Source organism: Pleurodeles waltl, chromosome 10 (genome assembly GCF_031143425.1).
Source record: "Pleurodeles waltl isolate 20211129_DDA chromosome 10, aPleWal1.hap1.20221129, whole genome shotgun sequence".
Lineage (NCBI taxonomy): Eukaryota > Metazoa > Chordata > Amphibia > Caudata > Salamandridae > Pleurodeles > Pleurodeles waltl.
Window position 1 is genome coordinate 46,803,531 of NC_090449.1, and position 14,083 is coordinate 46,817,613.

The window sequence follows — 14,083 nt, forward strand, 5'->3', positions numbered from 1 at the left end:
CAGCAGAGTTAGGGGTCAGAAGGGAGCAGGTCAAAAGCAGGCCAGCAGTCCTTCCAGCAAAGCAGTCCAGATGAGTCCTTTGGGCAGCCAGGCAGTCCCTCTGACAGAGTCCAGTTGTAGGTCCAGAAGTGTCTGATTTGGTGGGGTCTCAGACCCAGTATATATATCAAAAGTGTCTTTGAAGTGGAGAAAACTGCAAAGAGTGGTTTGGAAGGACACAAGGTCCCCTTTCAACCCAGCCTTGTCTGCCAGGAGCCCTGTGGTGGTTTATCAGTCTTTTGTGTGAGGGCAGGCCCCTGGCCTTTGAACTGTAAGAGAGGGCCCCTCCACCCTTCTGCCCAGGGAAGCCCATCCGTTTGCAGATGAATGCAGATGCAGCTCAGTGTCCTGTGTTCAAGGCTGTCTGTGTGGATTGCTCAAGGGTTGCTGTCAACCAGCACAGACCAGACATGGATTGGAGACAGTCTGTAATTCACAAATGGCAGTAAGTGCAGAGAAATGCCTACTTTCTAAAAGTGGCATTTCTGAAATAGTAAGGTTGAATCCAACTTCACCAGTAAGTAGGATTTCTCATTACCATTCCAACAATACCAAACATGACAAGTCTATTTCTCTCAGATCAGAAATTACCCCTTAAAAGCATATAAGTGAATTTCCAATGCTGGCCAATGAGAGGAGCAGGCTTCGCAGCAGTGAAAAATGACTTTGGTGGGTTTTCACTACCAGGACATGTAAAACGTATAAGCCTACTTCTAATTTGTGGTGGAAATCAGTGTAAAACTCATGGATGATCATTGAAGGGTATAGATTTCTGAAAAATGGACAGAACTTTGGGTTCAGCAAAGGGTAATTTGTGTAGATCCTTTAAGGTTTTTTTTTTAAGAAACTAAGGGGGTCATTACAACCCTAGCGGACTGTGTTAAAGCGGCGGTAAAACCACCAACACCGCCATCCGAAGAAGGCCCTCAAAGTTTGACTAAAAACCCACATTTACCTCACATTTCTGTGATGGAAAGTTCTGGATTCTGCAGGGAGCAACTACAACCTACCATTTCCCAAAGTCCCCCAATATAAATGGTACCTCACTTGCTTGGATAAGGCTAATACAGGCAATAAGAAAAGCCCCCAAAATGCAACATGGGCACATTACATTTTTCCACTGCAAAATGTCTCTTTTTGAAATTTGTCTAGCTATGGATTTTGGGCACTAGGTCAGCTGGCACTTAGGGAAATCTAGCAAACCTGTAACTTTTCTAAAACTAAAAAAAAGTCATAGTGTGGCACAGTGTGTTTGCTCCCACCAGGTTTTCCTACGCAGAAGCCCAAGCAAACCTTGAAGTTTGACTAAAACACACCTTTTCTGCACATTACAGTGAGGATAACTTTTGGAATCTGTGTAGAGCCACAAACTTTCTACCTCTCTGCATTCCCCCTGGGGTCCCAAAATAAATGGTACCTCACGTGTGTGAGTAGGGCTAGTGCCCGCAACAGGAAAGGACTCAAAACATAACATGGAGACATCACATTTTTCCATTGAAAACTGACCCTTTCATTGCAATATGCCTATCTGTGGATTTTGGGCCCTATGTCAGCCGGCACCTCAAGAAATTAGCAAACCTGTACATTTGTGAAAACAAGACACCTAGGGGAATCTAAGGTGGGATGACTTGTGTGGCTCTGGCCAAGTTTTTTTTACCCAGAAGCTATTGCAAACCTCAAACTTTGACTAAAAAAACATTTTCCACAAATTTCTGTGATAGAAAGTTCTGGAATCTGCAGGGAGAACCTAACTTCCTACCACCTACCATTCCCCCAAATGTCCCAATATAAATGGTACTTCACTTGTGTAGGCAGTGCTAGCACCCGCGACAAGAAAAGTCCCAAAACCCAACAAAGACATACCACATTTTTCCACTGTAAATTGACCCTTTATTTACAATGTGCCTAGCTTTTGATTTGGGGCCCTAGGTCAGCCAGCACATAAACAAACCAAGCAAACATGTACATTTTTGAAAACTAGACACCTAGCGGAATCAAGTATGGAGTAACTCGTGAGGCTCCTGAAATTTCTGTGATAGAAAGTTCTAGAATCTGCAGGGAGAAGCTAATTTCCTAACACCTACTATTCCTGCAAGGCTCCTGATAAAAAAAAGTACAGCACTTGTGTGGTTAGGGCAAGTACCTGCAACAGAAAAGGCCCCAAAACTCAACATGAACACATCACATTTATCCATTGAAAACTGATCATTTTTTGCAACCTACCACATACTATTCCACCAAGTATCACAATAAAATGGTACCCCGCTTGTGTGGGTAGACGGGTAGACCAAGTGCCCACAACAAGAAATGCCCCAAAATAGAATATGGAGACAGCAATATTTCCTGTCACAAAAATTATCTGATTTGGCAATGGGGGGTAACAGCAACTTTTTGGCGGGGGATCAACACCCACCTAGAGAAACCTTCCAAACCCAGACATTTCTGAAAACTAGACACTCAGGGGAGTCTAGGGTGGTGTGCCTTACATGGGTCCCACTAATGTGTTCACCAACAATGCCCTGCAATCCTCAAAGTTTGCCTCATATTGTGTATTTTCCTTGCGTTCCTGAGATGTAAACTTCCTGAATCAGCAGTAATCCACAAAATTTATCACATCAAGCATTTTTCCACTTATACCAATAAAAACACTGCCCCACTTGTGTGGCTGGGCCTAATGCCCGTCACAGGAACAGCTAAAATCAAGGTCAAAAAGTGTCCCTTTGCGAGGACTCCCATTAGTGTTAGTTTGATTTGTTCCTGTCACTAAGCCCAGCCAGACAAGTGGGACAGCATTTGTTTTTCAGGAGAAGTGGGGGAATTCTGGGTGGCAGGAACTATGTGGATTTTTTCACATTCTGTAAGAATATTTCACAGAAATGCTAAGAAAAAGAAAGATTTTAAGCATATTTTGAGGTTTGCAGGAAATTATGGGTATTAAATGTTTGTGGGATCCATGATAGGAACACCACCTTGTATTCCCCTGGATGTCTAGTTTCCATGCCTGGGTTTGATAGGTTTTCCTGGGAGGTCTCCGAACCCAGACCAAAAAACTGCAGCTGCTTTTTTTGTTGATTGGACTCTGCCTATTTGCAGATTCTAGGCCCACCCACACAGGTGAGATATCATTTTTATCAGGAGACAAGTAGGAACTCTGGGTAGTGGGAAATGTGTGGCAACCCCCAGATTCCAGTATTTTGAGTCACAGAAATATGATAAAAAGATATTTTTTAGCCTATGTTTGAGGATTAAAGGGTCTCCTCAGTACGAAATGTGGGATCCACGTAAGCCACTCTGGAGTCGCCTTGTTGTCTAGTTTATGAAAATATCTGGGGTTTGTAGATTTTCCCTAGAAACAATGTACACCCTGGCAGAGAAAGACAGAAAAGACAAATATTACTCCACACCCATCTACTACTCAAGTACACACACATACTGGTTGGATTTGGCACAGTGGTGAGTGAAAAGTCCAAAATGTAAATCTTATAATGAAAAGATTTTATAAAAACGAATACTTAAATATCATTGTTAATAAGATAATTATACAACACTAAACCAGTGACTCACAACTAGTGAGCTGTAAAGCCAGGAAAAGGCACCAATCACTTTACAGGCCTTTCACAGACCTTTTGTGCATCACACACACAAAACAATTCACACTGCCAGCCATGGGCCTAGCACATTACAACACTCAAATCAACAAATAGCACCATTGAATGGCCCATCCTCTTCATAAGCCCAAAGGACCCACAGAGCAATCAACTCACCTGGAAGCTTGTGGAGTGATTGGACTGGTGTTTGGCTGGAAATGTGTGTGTAGTGATCAGCAGCAAGTCACTACACACACACCACCAGCCAAATGCCAGATTGCACACACTGCCATCTGGGAGACAGCCACGCACACCACCAGCCAGATGCCAGCTCGGACACAACAATCACGTTGCCTGGAAGCTGGTGGAATGTGTGAAGTGGAGATTTTGGTGCGGTGTGTGTATAGTAACTTTCTGTTGGTCACTACACACACACTGACAGCCAAAAACCATTTGACACAGAGCGACACTCACACACACCACCAGCCAAACACCACTCAGACACCACCATGAAGCTCCATAACACTTTCATTGCTTTCGACTTCCCAGGGGGCAAATTGGCACACAGAAATGTCCAATCTGCCCCCAGTATCGGAAACCAGATAAATGATGGTCTCTCATAAACAGGGAGTGACCCTTGCCCAAGAGGTTGCTCCCCATACACATAAAAAAAATGTCTTGTCGCTAGTGTTTTTCCACTACCCCCAGAGGGCAGATTGGCTTAAAAAATGGCTGATTGGCTCCGGTGGTGGTGGGGTTTGGCAGAAAACAGCATAAAGATAGTCTGTTACAAACAGGGAGCAATCCCTGCCAAATAAGCCAGTCCCACCATGTAAAATAGCTTCCCTGCTGTCTAGTGGTGCGTTCCAGCAGCACAATTGAAGTCCTACCTGCGGTCCCACAGCAGGAATGCACCTTAGAGAGGGAAAGGAAAAACTGTCTCCTTTCCCCTGGTGTCTCTCCTGCTGCTGATCTTCCCCCAGTTAAGAAGACTTACCTGAACAGCCTCCTACCTTGACGTGCTGGAAGCAAATGGCTTCCAGCGCATCCTTACCACCAGTATATGATGTTGGTGTTCCATGCATGTTCTGATGTCATGAGATCGCTGGGGGAGGGGTTGGGGTGGCAGCAGAAGTGCTTAATCTGCCATCCCTGGTTGGTCCCGGTGACAAAAGGAACACCAACTCCTCCACTGCAGGTGGGGGCTAGAACATGTTGGACATGTCCTTAGCACCTGAGCACCGGCGCTGAGGACCTGACCAGCATGTCCTTAGCACCCAAGGGATTAAGGTTTACAATGAATGTATGTCATAATATTATGTTTCTTTCATATGGAATTCACAAGAAACTATCAAGATAATTTCATGGTATATATAGATCTATGGAAGCATAGATTTACTGTTGTAAAGTACACATCTACTTATCTTGATCACATGATAGTAGACAGTACCCTAAAGGCATATCTTTGAAAGGTGATATAAAAACTACTAAGTAGGTATAAAATCTTTAGGAATGTGTACTGAAGAAAATACTTTTAAATCTCTACCGTTATCTACACTAGTTCTGAAATTGGCTAATTTGTTCCTAATTCAAATCTACTGTTCTTTTTCCTCAGATTCCATTTACTGTGTGAAATGCCCAGAAGACCAATTGTCGAATAATGAAAAAGATAGCTGCTTACCAAAGGAAATTGAATTCCTATCATATGGAGAACCATTAGGTTTCATCTTTTCTTTGCTCTCCTTATTTCTCTTCTTTAATGCCACTGGAACTTTCTGTATTTTCATAAGATACCGGCACACCCCAGTTGTGCGAGCCAACAACCTCCAGCTCAGTTACATTCTTCTTGTTGCTCTCATGCTGTGCTTTCTCTGCTCTTTAGTTTTCATTGGCCAGCCAAGGAAAGTGACCTGCATGTTTCGTCAGGTAATCTTCGGCATATCCTTCTCACTTGCGATATCTTGTGTCTTGGCCAAAACAATAACAGTGGTGATTGCCTTTAGGGCCACCCAGCCAAACAGCAACTTAAGAAGATGGATTGGCTCCAGGACATCCTCCTCCATTGTGCTGCTGTGTTCATTTATAGAAATAGCTATTGGAGTCATCTGGCTGCTCACTTCCCCTCCATTCCCAGAACTAAACAACAATGCCACCTACTGGAAGATTGGAGCTGAATGCAATGAGGGTTCCATCTCCATGTTCTATTGCATGTTGGCCTACTTGGGCTTATTGGCATGCATAAGTTTTGGGGTTGCTTTCCTGTCACGAAATTTGCCAGACAGCTTCAATGAAGCCAAGTTCATTACCTTTAGCATGATTGTATTTGTCAGTGTCTGGCTCTCTTTTATCCCAGCCTATCTTAGCACAAAGGGAAAATACCTGGTAGCGGTAGAGATTTTTGCAATCTTGTCTTCTGGAGCTGGCCTTCTGTATTGTATCTATGCCCCCAAGGTCTACATTATATTCCTGAGACCGGAGATGAATACAAGGGAATTTTTTGCAAGAAAGTCCACAATGACCAGCAGAACTGCCTAACTATCTTGCTTACATGGAGAAGAGCTGGGACCCGAGAGATGGCTTTGAGTTTATTTTAAACTTGGTGGCACTGAGACAATGAGGCCTTTCAATCTCTATTTTCTCCACTTATTTCCACCTATTTGTTCCTTACTCTCCTTGAACAATATATTGGCATTTTCTGGCCCTTTTTAAAATCAAGTAAAATTTTTAACATGTTTAATATCTATCTTTTTATTTATTGACTATAGTTATTATAGAAGCCCATAAAATGGTAAATATGTAGGGATACATTCCATACCAAAACAATATGATAAGCCACCTTCTGAATATGTCTAGTATTGGTGTTTCCTTATCTGAGCCAATTCTTGCTCAAATTAGTATTTTCTATTTGACTGTGCTTCAAACCTTCTTAACTTACTTTGTTTAGGCAGATAATATTAGCATTAATGCCTTTTTGATATGATGTTCAAGGTCTTTTTTGTTTCAACAAATTGCAAACTAACCTGTATCATCATCTCCTGAGCAGTGCTCTATCAATCTTATCTTTAAATAATACGTGTATAGGTCTGATATTTATGTAAGTACATATGTATATGTGTATGCACTAAATTTTTAATATAATGCTTTCATACCAAAAACTGCTTGGTGCAATACTAAAATGAAATGAACATTCAAGGAGATGGCTAAAATACCTAAATTGAAATACTGAGAACAAAATACATCTTAAGGTCTTAGCTAAAAACCTAGGGGCATATTTAAGAGCCCCTAGCACTACCACACTTTTCGTGATGCTCTGGTGGCGCAATGCCCTGCACCGTATTTACACCTTATAAATAGGGCCCCGGCACACGCAGCCCTTAGCATGGAAGGGGCATGCCACAGCAACACACATCGCATTTTGACACTGCCTCAGATTTACGAGTTTTCGTAAACCTGAGGCAGCTCTACAATATAACGCCAACCTCAGGGTGGAATTAACAAAGTGCAACGAGGAGGAATGCTGTTATTCCTCCTCATATTTTGCTTTTTCTATGTGTGCTGCATTCTGCAGAACGCATAGAAAGAACAAAATGCCAGAAATGATTGTTTATGTGTGGGAAGGTGTCACTTCCTGCACATAAACAATCATTTCAAAATGACACTTTGGCATTCAGTGTGTGCTGCATTCTGCAGCACACACAGAAGTGCCAAATCGTCATTAGTGATTGTTTATGTGCAGGAGGGTACACCGTCCCACTCATAAACAATCAAACCCCTCAACACAGACATCATTGCGCGATGGTGCAAGGATGCCTGCATTGGTGCTAGGCAGCTCAATTTAGTGCCAGCACAGGGAAAACACAGCGGTGCACTGTATTCTAGTGAATATGGTGCATCCCTGCGTTTCTAAAGTGATGCAGTACGGCGCTGCCAATCTGAGCCCAGCACCGTGCTGTGCCACTTTTTATTAAATCTGGCCCCTAGTATTTACATTCACAAATGTATGTGTTTACCTAATTGACAGAGGTGCAAACATCATTACTTACATGTGCAAATTCATAATAACAAGAGACTAAGGGGGTCATTCTAACTTCGGCGGGCGGCGGAGGCCGCCCGCCAAAGTTCCCCCGCCAGAATACCGCAGCGCGGTCAAATGACCGCCGCAGTAATTCTGACTTTCCCGCTGGGCGGGCGGGCGACCGCCAAAAGGCCGCCCGCCCGCCCAGCGGGAAAGCACCAGCAACGAGGAAGCCGGCTCCGAATGGAGCCGGCGGAGTTGCTGGTGTGCGACGGGTGCAGTAGCACCCGTCGCGATTTTCAGTGTCTGCTAGGCAGACACTGAAAATCAATGTGGGGCCCTGTTAGGGGGCCCCACGACACCTGTTCCCGCCAGCCTGGTTCTGGCGGTGAAAACCGGCAGAACCAGGCTGGCGGGAAGGGGGTCGGAATCCCCATGGCGGCGCTGCTTGCAGCGCCGCCGTGGAGGATTCACAGGGGCAGGGGAAAACCGGCGGGAAACCACCGGTTTCCCTTTTCTGACCGCGGCTTTACCGCCGCGGTCAGAATTGCCCTTGATGCACCGCCAGCCTGTTGGCGGTGCATCCTCCAACCCCGGCCCGCCAGGGTCGGAATGACCCCCTAAGGGCTGAATTTGGAGATTAGAGGACGGGTTACTCTATCACAACGGTGACGGATATCCTGTCCATTGAAATCTAAATCCCATTAAAACCTATGGAATTTAGATGTGGCAGACGGGATATCAGTCACCGTTGTGATGGAGTAACCTGTCCGTCAACACCTAAATCATGCTTCAAATGTGAATTTGCACCCGTAAATGATCTTTTTTCAGGTAGGTTCTTGATTCTGAGGTAGATGCTGAATTGCTCCCACAAAGTAAAGAAGAAAACATTTATGAGGGAAGGCATGCCCTAAAACTGGGTGGAAGTATTGTGGAAGGGTTTACTCCATTGGAAACACATTATCTCTGTGGAGAAACCAAAAAGGATCAAGTATTCATTGCAAATGCCCTGATTCATTAATTATCTTTACACTATGGGAAATTAAATCTTGGGACATTATTTAAATAATCATTGGTGATGTCTGTGAGGACTTACATACATTTGATAATGTCATGGCATCCAAGGAATACCCCTAGAATTCTTTGTGAATTCCAAGAAGTTGCAAATTTCTTCCATCTGTATAATAAGCCTGCAGGAGAAAAGTCAGGACTTTCTTTCTGAATGACCCTGGAAATTTTATGAGGACCTAAGAGTGGCACGCTTCACAGTGGGAGACCAAGAATAAAGAAGGCTCTTCCACTCTATCAATTGCCACTCCATTCCTTAATTCAAGATACAGTAAAAAGTTATACTGGCCTAGGTGAATAGATTGATTTTTTCAATATGACACCTATGTTTACTGTAGAAATCGAGGAAGTCAGTCATTGCTGACTTTAAAAGAAATGCATAAGATTTGGATTTAATCGACAACCAGCGAAAGGGAGATTATTTACTACATTAAAAAGAGTAACTAAAATGTAACAATATAATCAATCTAAATGGGTTGAAGATATTTGGAAACCACGTAAAGAGTAGTTTTATATTATACTACAGGGAAGCATGCAAAATCAACCCTGCTTAAATATATATACTTTTGTGACCCATTTCCAGCAAGACATGGATATAATCTTTATCCAAAGTCAAAGGTAAGTTTATAGTTTGTTTTGAAACCAAGGTTCTCTACTTAGGATAAAAGGAGAAGGATAAACGCTCTTTCACTTGGTCAAAATGAAGGCAGTACAAGCACAATTTTAATAAGTCTGATCTTCTTCAGCTCATTATAAATGATGTCATGGCCATCAACAAGTTAAGTACTATCCGGGCGTAGACATTTTTAGCATAGGAACCCGCACAAAGATAAATGTGAGCAGAAACTTTGATGACTTTCCGTAGAGTGTGTAGCATTGGAAGGACTTTTGAGAGGATGCTGATGGTAGCAAACAATCCCTCTACTTGAGTTTCTTGTGTATTTGCAAAAACAATCAAAGTGGGGATTGCTTACAGGTCAACACAGCCAAACAGCAAGGTAAGAACACTTTTGGAGTCCTGTTCATTTTAATCCATTGTGCTAACCTGTTCATTCTAAAAACTATCCAGTGTATTACTTCACCTCCATCTCCGAGACAAAACAGTTGCGCTACCTATTGAAAACTGTTCCTGCAGAATGTGCCCCCATCTGTACCCTTACTGTCCTTCACCATAGTTTCTGGGGAACATTTCCCCGTGCATTTTACATTGTAATAGTGTGGTAGTAGATGGGTGTACGGGCTAGTAGTACATCAGGTTTGATGACCCAATCTGCACATTATTAATGTCTTATGGGGGTCATTATTAAAATGAGGTGTCATCATTTAACAAAGGAGGTCAAATATGCATTTTATTGGAAGCATGAAACAAGTAGACATATTTTTGGCAAATTGCATTCATAAGTATGCATTTGACATGCATGCTACTGATACTGCTTTTGACCACAACAACTTGCTGGTTTGCAACTTGTTGAGACAGGTAGCTCAAACTGAAGATATAGGGATTTAGGAATAATTGGTAGTCATTGATTGGTATGTTTCTTGATACCCAAACATTCAGTGATGCTGAGTACTGTTCCTTTTGATTTGTTTATTACATGTTGGATTGTTTAATGCTCAAAGCAGTTCATTCAGTAGATAATCATATTAATGCTTGAAAATAGCGATTTCCTGTCCTGAAATCTTTGGTGAACGATGAATATCATATACAAAGGAGACTCATGAATATATAAAATTGAAGATTCTAAAACCTCAAAGGAGGTGATTTCGTTCATACAGAATACAGAATACAGAATACAGAATACAATAAAGTAATTTTGCACGTTCTGATGACAGGATGAAAGGTCAAAAGAGCAGTACATTCGGTGAAACTGGTCTGAGCACTGTAGGCGTGTTGTGCTTTACCTCTCCATGGGTGATCTTCCCAACCAAGGACACCCCACTGCTGCTCACTAAACCAACTCTAAGTATGATCTCACATATTATGGGATTTTCCTATGCCTCTGGCAGTGTTCTCTCTCCTGATAGTGGTGCAGATGAGTGTCATTTGCTGTTTTTGTTGAAATGCCTCGCCCTGGTCACATTGATTGTATCTGATCTAATACCGCATCTTAGCAATGAGTCAAGCCATTGTGCCACCTTCATGGGAGTGATTATGTCTGCAAAAGTAATGATTAGGCAGACTCTTTAGTTCATTATGGCCCTCTATGACCGCTTACACTTTGCTAAGTTGCCTAAAGGAATGTTTTGCCACAGATTGATACTTAAGACACCGTGCTCAATTCTAGGCCATAGTAGTGAAAAGAAAATTCATGCATACTTGATCAGAAGTCAGTCACTGGAGATAAGATCATCAACAACATATCGCCAGTCAACATCAATAAAAGGATGGAGTAAATATACAAGTGTTATATGCCTGGACGGAATTTTCTCTTCAATGGTATAATCAAGCATACACTTGCATTGGTCTTGTTATGCAAAATTCTCTAAATTACACTATTAGTCTACCTCATGTAATTACGCGCCATTCGCAGTAAAAAAATTCTATGAATTGAGGGGAACAATGCGAGCAAAAAAACATGAGCTAATTTATTTGTGTTTCTTTCAATTTTGTGCACTATTCGTCCTTCTGGCCATCAAGCGCCAAATTCCAGCTTTGCGTTTTGTGTAATTATACACAATTTTGCATACTATTTTTTTAATTTTGTGTAATTACATGAAATCAAATTTCACATATTTGACACACCCATATGTTGGTATTTGTAGACCATGAACCTAGGCCCATATTTATACTTTTTGACGCTAAACTGCGCTAACGCAGTTTAGCGTCAAAAAGTTTTGCGCCAGCTAACGCCATTCTGAAGCGCCATGCGGGCGCCGTATTTATTGAATGGCGTTAGCCGGCGCAAGCAGACCGGCGCTGCCTGGTGTGCGCGAGAAAAACCACGTACACCAGGCAGCGCCGGCGTAGGGGGAAAATGGCGCATGGGCGTCTTAAAATGGGGCAAGTCAGGTTACGTCGAAAAAATCGTCGTAACCCGACTTGCGCCATTTATTTTCGACGCCCATCCCCCATCAACATGACTCCTATCATTGTAAAGATAGGAGTCATGCCCCCTTGCCCAATGGCCATGCCCAGGGGACTTCTGTCCCCTGGGCATGGCCATTGGGCATTGTGGCATGTAGGGGGGCACAAATCAGGCCCCCCTATGCCAAAAAAAATTATAAAAAAAAAATAAAAAAATACTTACCTGAATGTCCCTGGGGTGGGTCCCTCCAGCCTTGGGTGTCCTCCTGGGGTGGCCAAGGGTGGCAGGGGGGGTCCCTGGGAGCAGGGGAGGGCACTCTGGGCTCATTTTGAGCCCACTTGTCCCTTAACGCCATGCCTGACCCAGGCGTTAAAAAGCGGCGCAAATGCGCCGTTTTTAGCCACGCCCACTCCCGGGCGTCTCTTTTGCCCGGGAGTATAAATACCACGTAAAGGCCTGGGAGTCATTTTTTAGACGGGAACGCCTCCCTTGCATATCATTAACGCAAGGAAGGGGTTCACGCTAAAAAATGACGCACATTCCGGGAACTTTGGCGCTATTCGCCTCTAACGCCATAGTATAAATATGGCGTTAGTTGGCGTTAGTTTAGCGTCGAATTTGCGTCGAAAAAAACGACGCAAATTCGGCGCAAACGGAGTATAAATACGGCCCCTAGTTTGAGAGTGCTGAATAAGGGGGCATGGCCCAGGAAAATGCAATAATGGTGGAAGGTCACTGGTAGGCTCTCCATAGTTAGAGCTAGTGCTCTGTGAAGAGGTGTGTCTTCAGCTTTTTTCTGAAACTGTAGGACAGACAGTGCTAAACTAATTACATATATACTAAAATGGGCTTTGACAGCCTTTCAAAAAGCTGAGACTAAGATTTAACATTGCCTTAAAGTATAATACAACCCTGTTTAACAATCCAGGTAGGTCTTCAGTCTAGGAAAGAATCTATGTTGCTCAGCCTCTGTCACAATTGTGATAGGTGTTTAAAACACATTTGGATTTGTCTAATTTGGACAATATTGGGAATTTTAATGCTGAATGCGTGTTAGAGTGTGTAATTAATAATCAAATTGTGTGGCTAACTGAAGAAACACGTGCATTTTAAAGTGCAAGGCTGAAATGTAAAATGAGACCTACACTGATAACTGACACAAATATTTAGAAAATGAAAATAAATCACTCTTTAATTAAATGTATTTTATGTTTACCAACTGACAGTATTGAAAAAATAATAAATACATGTTCTGAAAATAAATAGTTTGAGTTTTATTAAATGTTGTACACTGCACATTTTACTGTGTTTTTTAACAGGCCTATGTTAAGCTAATTCTGAATGAAATAATGTGATGCTTAGAAAATGCTTATGGCAATGGAATGCTTTCTGACCTTCCTGAAGCATTCTGTTGGTGTAGGAGAAAATGTTCTAATATTGAAACATTATTTAGTTCCTGCCGGTGCACAGCAGAGAACAATGGCTTTCAGAAGTTTTGTGTAATTTGAAACTTGTTACATTCCTCGACGGAACTGGTGATGTTCCTAAGAGATGCGGAACCAGTGAGAAGGGAGAAAACTGCAAAATGTGCAACATGAAGAAACGTGTTTTAGACATAATTGGTTCTTGCCCTAACCACCCTATAGTCTGACCAATGGTAGAGTAGCTAGTTATTTTCTGGGGCTTTAATATGGCAATGTTTCGGTGATGTGAGTTTCAGATTTTATTCTTTGGTGCCTTAGTGCAGACTTACTTTCTTTCTTGCTGAAGAAAGACTTATTTTGGCTGCAGTTACTGTCTGTGCTGTGTTCAAATGTGCATTTATTTCTGTTAGTAAATAATGTGCTATGTGCCACTTACAGTTCAGATGCATTAAGGTCAAATATCACTGCACTGTTTCCCTATAAGTCACTGTCTACTGAAGATGACCAGGAGATGCTCAACTGGTGAAGATTTCACTGCCTGCTGATCCCATAAAGGAGAGTGGGATGGGCTGGTTCGGAAACCAAACCCGTCCATGGATGCGGCAAGACCTACCTCTGCCACTTCTACCCCGGAAGGGGAAGATCCGTCGACCAATCCCCGACGACTTCCGGGTTACGAGGAGCAGCGGCAAGGGCTGCGCGCCCTTTCTTCTGTAAAAGGGAGGACGGCCCAGAAGACGGGGAGGAAAGCAGCTGGAGGAGCCGAGGAACACCGTCAGGACGTCCCGAGGAGCCTGCCGATCCAAGGATTACTCAGACCACGGCCAGGGTAAATCCGGAACTTTTACCGCGGCGTGGGAGGCGCCCCGCGTGACATCCAGCCATGCTTCTGGAGAGCGTGGCCACTCCAGGTGTGTGTTGTGT

General features: G+C 43.0%; 1 protein-coding gene across 1 annotated transcript in view; it reads left to right on the forward strand.

Moving 5' to 3' along the window:
• Positions 1-6,169, forward strand: part of LOC138262356 (extracellular calcium-sensing receptor-like) — a 36,115-nt gene extending 29,946 nt beyond the window's left edge. Inside the window, exon 6 of the mRNA XM_069212254.1 lies at positions 5,242-6,169. Within this exon, the coding sequence (XP_069068355.1) occupies positions 5,242-6,161 (920 nt within the window). The 3' untranslated portion in view covers positions 6,162-6,169. The remainder of the gene's footprint in view (positions 1-5,241) is intronic.
• The last annotated feature ends 7,914 nt before the right edge of the window (positions 6,170-14,083 follow it).